This window comes from Arachis ipaensis, chromosome B07 (genome assembly GCF_000816755.2).
Source record: "Arachis ipaensis cultivar K30076 chromosome B07, Araip1.1, whole genome shotgun sequence".
Lineage (NCBI taxonomy): Eukaryota > Viridiplantae > Streptophyta > Magnoliopsida > Fabales > Fabaceae > Arachis > Arachis ipaensis.
The window spans coordinates 103,028,828-103,042,747 of record NC_029791.2 but is presented as its reverse complement, the minus strand read 5'-3'; the positions used below and the strand labels follow the sequence as shown (position 1 = coordinate 103,042,747).

The 13,920-nt window shown below is 37.5% G+C and overlaps 1 protein-coding gene across 5 annotated transcripts in view; it reads right to left on the bottom strand.

Moving 5' to 3' along the window:
- Positions 1-13,920, bottom strand: part of LOC107609933 (ultraviolet-B receptor UVR8-like) — a 72,395-nt gene that overhangs the window by 9,036 nt on the left and 49,439 nt on the right. For 4 of the 5 annotated variants that reach the window (XR_002350220.1, XR_002350221.1, XR_002350222.1 and 1 more), the window contains exons 2-3: positions 786-1,217; positions 512-702 (exon numbers count right to left, since the gene is read on the bottom strand). Coding sequence is in view for 1 of the 5 variants with exons in the window: in XM_021106107.1 (XP_020961766.1) it covers positions 648-702; positions 786-1,195 (465 nt within the window). In the remaining 4 variants the exon portion in view is untranslated. Of the gene's footprint in view, positions 1-213; positions 703-785; positions 1,218-13,920 lie in introns of those variants that run through there. The other variant, XM_021106107.1, reaches the window with a different exon arrangement.

Here is a 13,920-nt window from a genome sequence, read left to right as displayed (position 1 = left end):
TGGTGAAAAATAATACAAATAAAAAATGAACATGTTTCAATGGTTGCGGATGCAAATAGATAAATACTTAAGCAAATATTGAGGCCAAAAATTGAAGAAACACAGAATTCAAAACTGAGTCAGAGATCCGAGTTACTGTGATAGCTAAACATAGCTCAGAAAAAAAAGTGATTTAATGAAAAAGCCACAACTCAGTACAAGAAAAGGGAATGCAGGGATAAATGTCACCAATTATTATGGAGGGCCTTCTTTTTTCCCACAATCATGAATGGATTTTGAACTCAAGTTTCATAAAGTCAATGACAACAAAGTCAATGAAGCCAAAAAGATATTAACAGATAACTTCTAAATTGATGTTCTAACTTCTAACATAAACATGATTGACAAGTAGAACTCTCCTCAGGTTCAGTTTTGCATAGCTTAGAAACATTTTGACGCTTAGCACGGTACATAAGTACCAGCAAGTTGTGTAGTTCTTTTCATTTTGGCATCACAAAATACTTTTGTGTACCTGAGTCTCACGCAGAGGCGAGCCAAAGCATCTGATCTAGTTCTGGATGCAATATCCTCAACCTTGGCCGCATCAGATAAAGTCAGAGTCTCTGCGAGTATAAGCTCGCATAACTCTTTTAACGAACAAGCATTAGTCAATACAGATGAATGACCCCACCAGCAGCTAGTTTTCGGACCTCCCCAACACACCTGTGATTTGGAAATTTTCACATAAAAACCTATGCAGACATGAAGAATGAGGATTTTACTTACGCTACAGATAGATGCAGTACCAGTCAACAGGTGACAGGTACCAAGCATATGTAGATTTCTCGTTGGCTACCTGACCGTAACTATTGTAACCCCATCCATGAATTTTACCATCCCTCATTGAAATAAGCGTGTGGGAATGTCCATAGGCGACAAGCTTCACACCTTTTGGAACAACCAAAACTGGGATGTTCCGGAAAAATGTACGAGAGTTATTAGTGACGAACGAGAACAACCCAGTTTGGGGGCCAAGGCCTAATTGCCCGGATTGACCGCCACTCCGAGCGTAAAGTGCCCCTTCCTGAGTCAGAGCAGATGTGTGTACACCGCCACACACCAAATCCTTTATGAAAATACCATCAAGGGAAACCACCCTTCTTGGCAATAACTCTTTATCTCCATACTGGAGTGAAGAATGTCCAAGCTGGCCCATGCTTCGTAGCCCCCATGTGTAACTGAAAGGTGGAAGTAAATAATACAAAAATGTGAGTAAATATTGTCAAAGATGGCAAAAATTCATAATTGTTCAGATAATGTATTTCTCAATTCATCAAACAACCATAAGAAACTACACAAAGATAAAGTATGTTCTGCAATTACGCACATTCATAAAGACAGAATGGGGAAAGCAACTAAGCAAGAAACTTAAAAAAGTACATAGGTGAAGAAACATTAGATTGATTCAGAAAGAGCATGGCAATTGTAGATGGAAACTTTCTCATCAGTTTCTCCTTTCAAAAATTTCTTTCTTCTCTTTTTCTTTGATCCTAGTGCTCTTGCAATTTTACATTTGACCAATGATGCATTTTTCAGATAAAATGAACTCTATAAATTTCATGGATACGTTTGATGGCTATACATGGAGTTTATCCATAAAACTTCTACCCATTTTTTACCTTTGGTGAAATGAGTAAATTAAACTAGTAACAACTGCTACTTGGTTTGGATCAATTAAAACAAATTTGAAAGCAAAAGCTCATGATCATGTAAGCTAATGCGTTCTTAACATAAATTTCACCCAAAAAAAAGAGGGAAAGTTCAAATAAACAAACTTCAGTTGTCAGTAGTTTCAGTTCAAATATTTTCTTAAACAACGAATTAATAGCTTTTACGATTGTACTTTTGTGCCTTCCAAGTTACAAATCAAAGGAGCAATAATCATATTTATAATAAGTTTTGGCAATAGAAACATGGATGATATTGAACTCACAATAATGGTTAAGCAAACTCGTATATATACTTATGTACATGACAAGGCTTAATCTGAAGTATTCACAATGTCTATAATTTGTATTTGTATCTTTGCTTTCCTTTGTTGCTGGCTTCATCTTCGACACAAACTTTTTCACTCAAAATTACGTCGTTTCATTAAATACCATCACCTACACATGTCAACAAAAACAAATAAAAAGTATAACAGACAACTATCATAATTCACTGAACTCCAATTTCAACTATAAAATAAATATGATTAAATTGCAAGATATCATTTATTGTGGTATAGTTTTAAATGATTGTGTGTAAATTACAAGAAATTATTAGCACCAAGCTTCTCAAAAGCACAAGCATGCAATATCACACATAAAACACAATGTAAATGTAAACTGAGTGGAAGTCAAGTCAGAGAGAGCTTACAGGCACTCAGTTCTGAATGCTTCAACCTACCTCGAATTTCAACTCTCACAAACCACTCCAACAGAATAATACTTTTTATAATAATAAATATTTAGAAAATCTAAAAATTGAAAAAATTGAAGCAATTTTCATGGAGGAAAAGATTACAAGATCTAGAGGGTAAGGTCACTATAGGCCAAAGAGAGGCCAAACTAAAAAGGGTTGATCACATGGAGTTCTTTTCATTTTGGCATCACAAAATACTTTCATGTACCAGAGCCTCTTGCAGAGGCGAGCCAAAGCATCTGATCCAGTTCTGGATGCAATATCCAGCTCTAAGTTGTAGTTGCTTGCAAGGAAGATTTTGCATGCAAAATAACTGTTGAGTTAAGAAATTAACTAAATTAATTAGTGATGACAAACATTATTTTTGGGCAAAATAAATAATTAGTGTTGATTAAATTAATTGCATATTACTAATTATTTATAAATTGTTGCAGGCCAAAATTTGAATTACAGCCCAAATGGAATGAAAAAGAAAACAAGGCTAATGGGTTAATGACAAAAACGAAGCCCATAAGGAAACAAGGCTGGAAAAATCAAAACGGGCAAAAAAGGAAGTGATCCGATCCAAGCCCTGGTACTTCACTTGGTTCAAACTCTTTCCATGTGCTTCAACCAAAAGCAACGTACACTTCTCTGTCTCAGTCAAATCACAGAAGCAAGAAAAAAGTGCTTAGTTCCTAAGCTAGTTATGAAAGAAGAGGAAAGAAAGAGAAAGTTAGGCAAGAAACGTTGAGGTCAAATCAACAAGATCAAACCAAATCCAGCTTAGGTTAAAGGTAACCCATTTCCACTTACATGCAACACACTTTCTTCTCTTCATCTTCAACTCTATGTATCTCCATTTTGAGCTATATGGAAAAGAGGATTTCTGTTCCTTTCTGCTGTGAATCCATGGTCTCAAACATGTCTTGGGGACTAAGTTGGTTTTCAAGGGCTCAGATCAAGTTGACCATTGGAAGATTTTTGTGGTTGCTGTTTTATGGCTTTCGGTCATGATGAGGAAGTCAGAAGCAAAGTTTCTACTCTAAGGTTTAATGGGAAAAAGTGAATCTGTGGTTTGGTAAAGCTCAAGGCTCAAGGTGTTGACCTTGGAAGAAGAACTAGCAACATGCAAGGAGATAAAAGAAGACTTTCTGCTCATTCAGAAGCAAGGAGAAAAAACCAGAGTTTGAGAATAGTGTTTTGCAAAGAAGTTCCTCTACTTGGATAATGCTTTCTTTTAAAGAAGCATTCAGCCAATACTGAAGAACTGTATCTGAGATTTGCGAATCTGGTTTTGCACATAGCAAAGAGGCTGCTGATGAAGTCAATCTCCTTGATGTTTTACAGATTGTAATGTACTTTTCTATGTTTATCTTTCTATAATTTTTTGTGAGAAAAGGCATTGTGAGAAAGTTCAAGTAAAAGCCATGAGTGGAAAAAGGCTGAGTGATACACTTGAGAGAAAAGCCTAGAGTTATTTTCAGATTTCTTTAGGTATGTCTACGTCTTGTATCTTGTACCTGTGAGGTATCCCTTTCTTAGTTGGGTTAGCACTGAGAGTGAATAGTTAAGTATTAGCATAGCCAATGTCAAGTTAGGTTATAACTTGAGTGTGAAAGGATTGAGTCAATCCTGTGAAATTGGTGTATGTAATACTGTTAACTATAGTGAAAATTCTTCCACTGTTATGGAGGAGATTGGATGTAGGTTGCAAAGCACAATGCAACCGAACCAGGATACATGCTGGTGTTAGCTTTTCTCTTCTCTGCTGTGTTCTGTTTTCTGATATTCATGAGACAAAAATAAATTGTCACATAAATTTCCGCTGTTGAGTACAAACAGAATCCGAATTGAAAGTTTGTTTAAAAAGGGTAAAAACATCAACTAAAAGGCAGGCATAGATTCAACCCCCTTCTCTAAGCCTATCACAACCTTCAATTGGTATCGGGAGCTAAGGTCTCAAGAATCAAGCTTAACCTCTTGGAGCAAAGATCCAATGGTGAATAACTTGGGCACAACCACAGTTGCCTACACCCTTACTGAAGGCCAGTCAAACAACCGGCCATCTTTCTTCAACGGGAAGAACTATGCCTACTGGAAAGAAAGGATAAGGATCTTCATCCAATCCATTGACTACAACATATGGAAGATCGTTGTGAGCGGTCCCAAGATCCCAACAAAAACAAGTGCTGATGGATTGGTGACTCCAAAAGAAGAAGCTGAATGGAATAAAGATGATAAAAAGAAGATGGAGCTTAATGCTAAAGCAATCAACCTTCTTCACTGTGCTATCAGCTTTGAAGAGTATCGGAAGGTGTCTAGATGCAAGACAGCCAAAGAAATCTGGGAAAAACTCCAGGTTACACAAGAAGGCACTAAACAAGTCAAAGAAATGAGGATTGATATGCTGCGAAAAGAGTACGGGATGTTTAGCATGAAGGATGGAGAAAGCATTGATGAAGCGTTTGAGAGATTCTTAATCATAATCAACAACCTTGATGCTATGGTTACAAACTATGCAGAACAAACCTTGGTGAGAAAACTCCTTAGAAGCCTAACAAAAGAATGGAAAACCACTGCCATTGTCCTAATCGAGAGCAACAACTTAAGTCCCATAACCTATGATGAGCTGAGAGGAAAACTCCTTGCCTATGAAACCATACACACAAACACAGACTCAAAAAAAAAAGGAAATAGCCCTCAAGTCACAAATAGAACTAAAAGAGAGTGAGTCTAGTGATGGTATTTCAGATGATGAGTTGTGTTTTTTGCTAGAGATTTAGAAGGATGATGAAGAACAAGGGAAAATACAAGGGTTCAAGTTCAAAGGAGCTGATGAGCGGATAACTTATACGCTTTTTGGCATTTTTAGGTAGTCTTTAGTATGATTTAGTTAGGTTTTACTATATTTTTATTAGTTTTATGCAAAAATCACATTTCTAGACTTTACTATGAGTTTGTGTGTTTTTCTGTGATTTCAGGTATTCTCTGCCTGAAATTGAGGGATCTGAGCAAAAATCTGATTCAGGCTGAAAAAAAGACTGCTGATATTGTTGGATTCTGACCTCCTTACACTCGAAATGGATTTGTTGGAGCTACAAGAGTCAAACTGGCGCGCTCTTAATTGCGTTGGAAAGTAGACATCCAGGGCTTTCCAGCAATATATAATAGTCCATACTTTGCTCAAAGATAAACGACGTAAACTGGCGTTTAACACCAGTTCCATGTTCCATTCTGGCGTTAAACGCCAGAAACAGGTTACAAGTTGGAGTTAAACGCCCAACACAGGTTACAACCTGGTGTTTAACTCCAGAAACAGCCTAGGCACGTGTAAAGCTCAAGTCTCAGCCCTAGCACATACCAAGTGGGCCCCAGAAGTGGATTTCTGCACTATCTATCGTAGTTTACTCATTTTCTGTAAACCTAGGTTACTAGTTTAGTATTTAAACTTTTAGAGATTTATTTTGGATATCACGATATTTTTAGATCTAAACTTTGTATCTTTGACAGTATGAGTCTCTAAACTCCATTGTTGGGGGTGAGGAGCTCTGCTTTGTCTCGATGAATTAATGCAATTATTTCTGTTTTCTATTCAAACACGCTTGTTTCTATCTAAGATATTCATTCGCACTTCAATATGATGAATGTGATGATCCGTGACACTCATCACCATTATCAACCTATGAATGCGTGCCTGACAACCACCTCCGTTCTACCTTAGATTGAAAGAGTATCTCTTGGGTTCCTAGCTCATGAGTCTGATCGCCTCTCCTGACAACAAAACTTTCAGATCCGTGAGACCAGAGTCTTCGTGGTATAAGCTAGAATCCATTGGCAGCATTCTTGAGATCCAGAAAGTCTAAACCTTGTCTGTGGTATTCTGAGTAGGATCCGGAAAGGGATGACTGTAACGAGCTTCAAACTCGCGAGTGCTGGGCGTAGTGACAGACGCAAAAGGATCAATGGATCCTATTCCATCACAAGTGAGAACCAATAGATGATTAGTCATGTATATGGACCTTTTTCACTGAGAGGACAGATGGTAGCCATTGACAACGGTGATCCACCAACATACAACTTGCCATGGAAGGAGCCTTACGTGCGTGAAGAAGATGACAGTAGGAAAGCAGAGATTCAGAAGACAAAGCATCTCCAAAACTCCAACATATTCTCCATCACTGCATAACAAGTATTTATTTCATGCTCTTTTATTTTTTGCAATTCAAACTGATAATCATAATTGATATCCTGACTAAGAGTTACAAGATAACCATAGCTTGCTTCAAGCTGACAATCTCCGTGGGATTCGACCCTTACTCACGTAAGGTATTACTTGGATGACCCAGTGCACTTGCTAGTTAGTGGTACAAGTTGTAAAAAGTGTGATTTACAATTTCGTGCACCAAGTTTTTGGCGCCGTTGCCGAGGATTGTTCGAGTTTGGATAACTGATAGCTTATTTTGTTGCTTAGATTAGGAAAAATTTTTCTTCTTTTTTTTTTAGAGTCTTCTATTATCGTTTTTGGTTGAAATTTTTTAAATCCTTATTTTCTTTTTCAATTTTTTTGAAAATTTTTATAAACTAATAATTGAGTTTTTCTGTTTGAGTTTAGTTTCATAATTTAAGTTTAGTGTCAATTGCATGTTTTTATTTTCCTCTAAATTTTCGAAATTTGTGTTCATTGTTCTTTCTTGATCTTCAAGTTGTTCTTGCTATTTTTCTTGTTTGATCTTTAGTTTTTCATGTTCTGTGTCTTTTCTTGTTTTTGTTATGCCTTTTCAAATTATCAGTATTCAAAAAATTTTATATACATTAAATACCTTTTTTCTAAAACACGTTAAATTTATAGTTCAGTTGGCTAGAGCGTTGTGCTTATGTTCTTGGTAATTGGGTATCTTCCTTTTAAAACTTTTTCAAAAATAATTTTTCTTTGATTAAATCTTCTGTCAAACTTTTAAGTTTGGTGTTCTTGGTGCACGAAATTGTAATGTCAATGTTCACATTACTCTCTTACAACTTCGCACAACTAACCAGCAAGTGCACTGGGTCGTCCAAGTAATACCTTACGTGAGTAAGGGTCGAATCTCACGGAGATTGTTGGTTTGAAGCAAGCTATGGTTATCTTATTATTCTTAGTCAGGATGCCAACAACAGTGTTTTTCAAGTTCAATTGTAAAAAATGAGAGGGCATAAAAATAAATACTTATTGTGCAATGATGGAGAATATGTTGGAGTTTTGGAGATGCTTTGTCTTCTGAAATTCTGCTTTCCTCTGTTTTCTGATTCACGCACGCAAGTCCTCCTATGGCAAGCTGTGTGTTGGTGGATCACTGTTGTCAATGGCTACCATCCATCCTTCCAGTGAAAAGGGTCCAGGTGCGCTGTCACCACACAGCTAATCATCTGCAGGTTCTCAATCGTACCAGAATAAGATTTACTATCTTTTTGCGTCTGTCACTACGCCCAGTGACGTTAGAGATTTTTGCCAGTAAAGAATGTCATAAAAACAGTCGCGTTGTAGATATAGTCTCTAAACCGACAAAAATCCCTTCGTACAAACGTTTTTGGTTGTCACAAGTAACAAACCCCTTTTAAAATTGATAACTGAGTATTTAACCTTGGGTCGTCTTCTCAAGGAATTGCAGGGAAGTATGTTCTTATTATTGGTTATGAAGATTGTAAATTGGGGGTTTTGAGAAATTTGGAGTTTGGGCAATGTGCACAGGTATATTTTTAAAGCAATAAAAATAAATAATTAACTGTAAAATAAACTCTTGGCAAGGTATGAAGACTGGAGGTCCTATCCCAGTTATCCTTATCAATTATAATGAGAATTGGATTTTTCTCCCATCTTATTAACCTCTAACTATGAAGGTAAGTTAAGTGGATGAATTAATTCTTGAAGAATCCCAATTCTCAATCAACAATGAGTTTGATAACTCAAGAGTCACCAATTATTTAACCAAAGCCAAAAGGGAAGAAAATGTGTAAGTTAAATTGAAAGCACTTATAAATAAAGCAAAGCAAAATTAAATCTGAAATTACCTTGAATTGCATTAATAATAGAAGATCAATCTAAACATAAAGAGTTCATAAATTAAATTGGGAAAATAAATAAAAATAAAGAACCTGGGATTGAGAGTCACTCATAAAACTAAGAGAAATCCTAAATCATAATCCTAAGAGAGAGGAGAGAACCTCTCTCTCTAAAAACTACATCTACTCCTAAAATTGTGAATTGTGAAAGCCTCCTTATAAATGGATGCAGTCCCCCACTTTATAGCCTCTAATCTGTGTTTTCTGGGCCGCAAACTGGGTCAGAAACAGTCCAGAATTCGCTGGTTTCGAATTTTGCCACGCTGGATTTCCGTCACTGCGACGCGGCCGCATGGATCACGCGGTCGCATCGCCTAGCATCAGGGAAACTATAGCATATTATATATCAAATCGAAGCCCCGGATGTTAGCTTTCCAACGCAACTGGAACCGCATCATTTGGACCTCTGTAGCTAAAGTTATAGCTGTTTGAGTGCGAAGAGGTCAGGCTGGACAGCTTAGCAATTTCTCCAACTTCTTGTATTCCTTCCACTTTTGCATGTTTCCTTTCCATCCTCTGAGCCATTCCTGCCTTATAATATCTGAAAACACTTAACACACATATCAAGGCATCTAATGGTAATAAAAGAGGATTAATAATAAGCAAATTAAGATCAAAGAAGCATGTTTTCAATCAAAGCACATAATTAGGAAGGCAAATGTAAAATCATGCAAATAGTATGAATAAGTGGGTAAAGAGTTGATAAAATCCACTCAATTGAGCACAAGATAAACCATTAAATAGTGGTTTATCAACCTCCCCACACTTAAACACTAGCATGTCCTCATGCTAAGCTCAAGAGAAGCTATAAAGGTGAAGAGGAATGATAGAATGTATGAAATGCAATCCTATCTATATGAATGCAACTAAATGTGAAATGATTCTACCTACTTGGTTAAAAAGTAAATAAGCTCTTCAAGACAAACATAAATCAGATTTCACTAATTCAAATTATACAGTAAAAGACAAGTAAACTTGTAAGAAGATAGCTTATGAAAGCAGGGAACATAGAATTTAGCACTGAACCCTCACTGGTAGTGTATATCACTCTAATCTCTCAAGTGTATAGGGTTATTCACTCTACTCTTCTCTAGTCATGCTTTCTAAACCTTGTTCTTCATCTAACCAATCAACAAATATTTAATGTACTATTTATTGTGTATTTTTGGATTTTTCTCTTTTTTCTCTTTTTTTTTTTCTTTTTTTTCTCTTTTTTTTTGTAGAGAAACAAATATAACTTATCAATGCACATGGATTTTCTATTATTTTTCTATTTTGGTTTTTTTTCATGAGTAGGTTCCCAAATTCCTGATATTCAAATAAATTAGAAACATTATACTTTTCCTTTATTAACCCATGTTCCCACAGTTTCCCCATACTTAATTAACACACTATCTTAAAATAACCAAAGATTCAATTGGGATATTTAATTGTTTTTCTGCTTTAAGGCTAGTGATGTGGTAAAATACAGAACCAGAGGGGTTAAAAGGCTCAAAGTGGCTGACAAGGGTGATTTAAAGGGTAGGCTTATTTGGGATAAGTGAGCTAAAATCAAATAATGGCCTCAATCATATGCAAACATGTAAATACACTAAATAATGGACATATATGTTGGAACAAAATATAGATTACAATCATAGAGAAGGGAACACATAGGAATAAAATATTTATGGTTAAATAATGTAACCATGTAAATAAGCTCAAAGTCTCACAGGTTGTGTGTTCTTTGGCTAAAAAAAAACATGTTCCAAATACAACTTCAAACAAATTTACACATAAAAATTTAAAATTTTTTTATTTATTTAAATTAGTGAAATATTTCAAAAATAGGATCTTAAGAAGAAACTTATTATTTTAACCAAGCAGTAACTAAATGCAAAAATCAAATAAACATGCAATTAAACATGCAAATGCAACAACTAATTTAATAAAAAAAATTTAAACATTAGTGTTGACACAGAAAGGTACTAACCCATGGAGATCGGTATCGACCTCCCCACACTTAAAGATTGCACCGTCCTCGGTGCATGCTAAGATGTGCAAGGGGATGGGGGTTGTGGTTTCTCAGCTGGGCTCTTTTTTGTTCCTTTCCTTGCCGGCGGTTTGGGAGTAGCTTTCTCCTTTCCTTCCTTGGTGGCCATCCTGAAGAAGGGAAGAGAAAGTAAATTAAATTCAAATAGATATATAGCAAGGAAGAGAATGGAAGAGTGGTGATGGATGCACATTAGGATGTAATTGACATTAACACATGCTCTCGAGTACATGTGAAAAGCCAGCAATGAAAAATAGCCAGTGCATCGAAAGATAAGTGGATGCAGGGTGTTTATTGGCATGCCGGAAAAGGGCATGAGTAGCATAGACCAAGCATTACTTGTAATAAATTACCATGTTTGTATTGACAATTAATTTCAATTAATACAATAGTAAATGGAGTTTATGAAAAGCAAGCATTGAATAGTAGAATAACATAGAGAAGTGCATAATGCCATATGAGCTTTTTCATAAACACATAGCATGCATGGTGAAGAAGGTATAGAAAGTATTACAGTGAACATGCAAGTAATCCTTTAAAGAAGATAATAATAATTGTCAAACATATAATGAGGAATAATGACTCAAATAAAATTCTAACACCAATGAAAATAATGCAATGAATGAAAGTATGCAAATAAATGAAATAAAATAGAATGGAAGTGAAAGAAAATAAGAAAGGAAGAAGAAAGAAATAAGAAAAGAGAAGAAAAATAAGGATTAGGGAAGAAAAGATAAGAAAATTGGCTAATCTGGATATTCTGTGCGCCGCCTGTGACGCGGTCGCGTGGGTGACGCGGTCGCGTGGTGCGCGATAAGGTTGGGTGACGCGGACGTGTGGGGCACGCGATCGCGTGACTTGATTTGTGCTAGTGGCGCGAGTGCAGCCTCGTAGTCGCACAACTCTCTGTTCGAAACTCTTTTTACCAAAATTCTGGGTGACGCGATCGCGTGGGGCATGCGATCGCGTGAGTGGCCATCATGGGATATGACGCGGACGCGTGAGGCACGCGTTCGCGTGGTGAGGCTTGGGCTACCAGCACGAGTCCAGCCCAACTCCAGCTCAACTTTCGGCCATGCACCTGGTTGACGTTGATTTTCAGGTCACGCGGCCGCGTAGGGCACGCGATCGCGTGGGAGGCCAGTATTCCCCTGCGACCCGGACGCGTCGGCGACGCGGTCGCGTGGGGCGATTTGTGCCATTGGCACGCCTCCAGCACTGCTCCTGCGTAACTCTCTATTCATATTAATCTTGTCTCCCATCTCCTTGCGACGCGGACGCGTCGCTGATGTGGTCGCGTCGCGTGCTCGCTTTTCTTTTTTTTTGTAATCTGAAAAATGCAGAATGCAGTGTTAATTTGAATATGATGCAAAACTCCATGTTCAATATAAAAAAAATAAAATAAAATTCAAAAACAAATAAAACTAAATAAAAATGAAAAAAAGGACGATCATACCATGGTGGGTTGTCTCCCACCTAGCACTTTTAGTTAAAGTCCTTAAGTTGGACATTTGATGAGCTTCCTGTTATGGTGGCTTATGCTTGAACTCATCCAGGAATCTCCACCAGTGTTTGTGATTCCAGTAACCTCCGGGGTCCCAAACTAGGCGCAGAAAGCCTTTAAGTAAGTTAAAGCAAGTGACAAGGCCCCCGGAGTACTGATTTCTAGATTGAATTCCGGGGTCCCAGACCTTGCCTTTGCACCCATCTTCTTGTTGATCATCATTTTTCCACTTGGTTGGTGAACAGTTTTCAACTATGATATGCCTTGGAGGTTGTACACCCTCCTCAGCATCAATTACAACCGTCTTGGAAGGAGGCTCTATGTCTTGAATTTTCGATGGAGATTCTGCATCTCCTAAGTCTTCAACCAACTCTTCTTCCTCTTGAACAATGACAGCTTCTTCTACTTGTTCTAGTACGAATTCATTCTCTGTCTTGTCCACTAGGGTTTCTGGTATCTCTTTCATGCTACGCTCTTCACTAGACTGTCCACATGGAGCTGTGGCTGATCCTTGTATATTTGAGCGCCTAGAAGCCCATTGAATTAATGCTTGCTCCAGTTGTTGAGTGGTTGCCTGAAATCGATCCACTGTTTCCTTGAAACGATCCTTTGTCTCTTGATGCACTCGGTTATCATAGGTAGGATCATAGTGCTCTTGGATTGATGGATATGGAGATGGCAAATATTGAGGTGGTGGTGGGATGGGGAGATCATTCTGTAATTGAAAAGGAAGTGCACTAGAGCTTGAGGGTTGATTATTAAAGGTATTTGGTGGCCTAATTTGGGCGGTGAGAGCTCGTATAGTAGAACAAATGTAAAATCATGCAAATAGTATGAATAAGTGGGTAAAGAGTTGATAAAATCCACTCAATTGAGCACAAGATAAACCATGAAATAGTGGTTTATCACCCAGCACTCGCGAGTTTGAAGCTCGTCACAGTCATTCAATCCCTGAATCCTACTCGGAATACCACAGGCAAGGTTTAGACTTTCCGGATTCTCTTGAATGCTGCCATCAATCTAGCTTATACCACGAAGATTCTGATTAAGAGATCCAAGAGATATTCATTCATTCTATGGTGAACGGGAGTGGTTGTCAGGTACGCGTTCGTGGGGGAATAATGATAATTGTCACGTTCATCACATTCATGTTGAAGTGCGAATGGATATCTTAGATAGGAACACGCATGTTTGAATAGAAAACAGAAACACTTGCATTAATTCATCGAGACACAGCAGAGCTCCTCACCCCCAACAATGGAGTTTAGAAACTCATGCTGTCAAAGAGTACAAAATTCAGATCTAAAAATGTCATGAGATACAAAATAAATCTCTAAAAGTTGTTTAAATACTAAACTAGTAACCTAGATTTACAGAAAATGAGTAAACTATGATAGATAGTGCATAAATCTACTTCTGGGGCCCACTTGGTTTGTGCTGGGGCTGAGACTAAAGCTTCTCACATGCCTGGGCTGTTTTGGACGTTCAACGCCAGGCTGTAACCTGTTTCTGGCGTTGAACTCCAACTTGTAATGTGTTTTTGGCGCTGGACGCCAGACTGCAACATGGAACTGGCGTTGAACGCCAGTTTACGTCGTCTATCCTTGAGCAAAGTATGGACTATTATATATTGCTGAAAGGCCCTGGATGTCTACTTTCCAACGCAATTGGAAGCGCATCAATTGAACTCTTGTAGCTCCAGAAATTTTATTCCGAGTGCAGAGAGGTCAGGATTCAACAGCATCAGCAGTCCTTTTTCAGCCTGAATCAGATTTTTGCTCAGCTCCCTCAATTTCAGCCAGAAATTACCTGAAATTACAGAAAAACACAAAAACTCATAGTAAAGTCCAGAAATATGAATTTT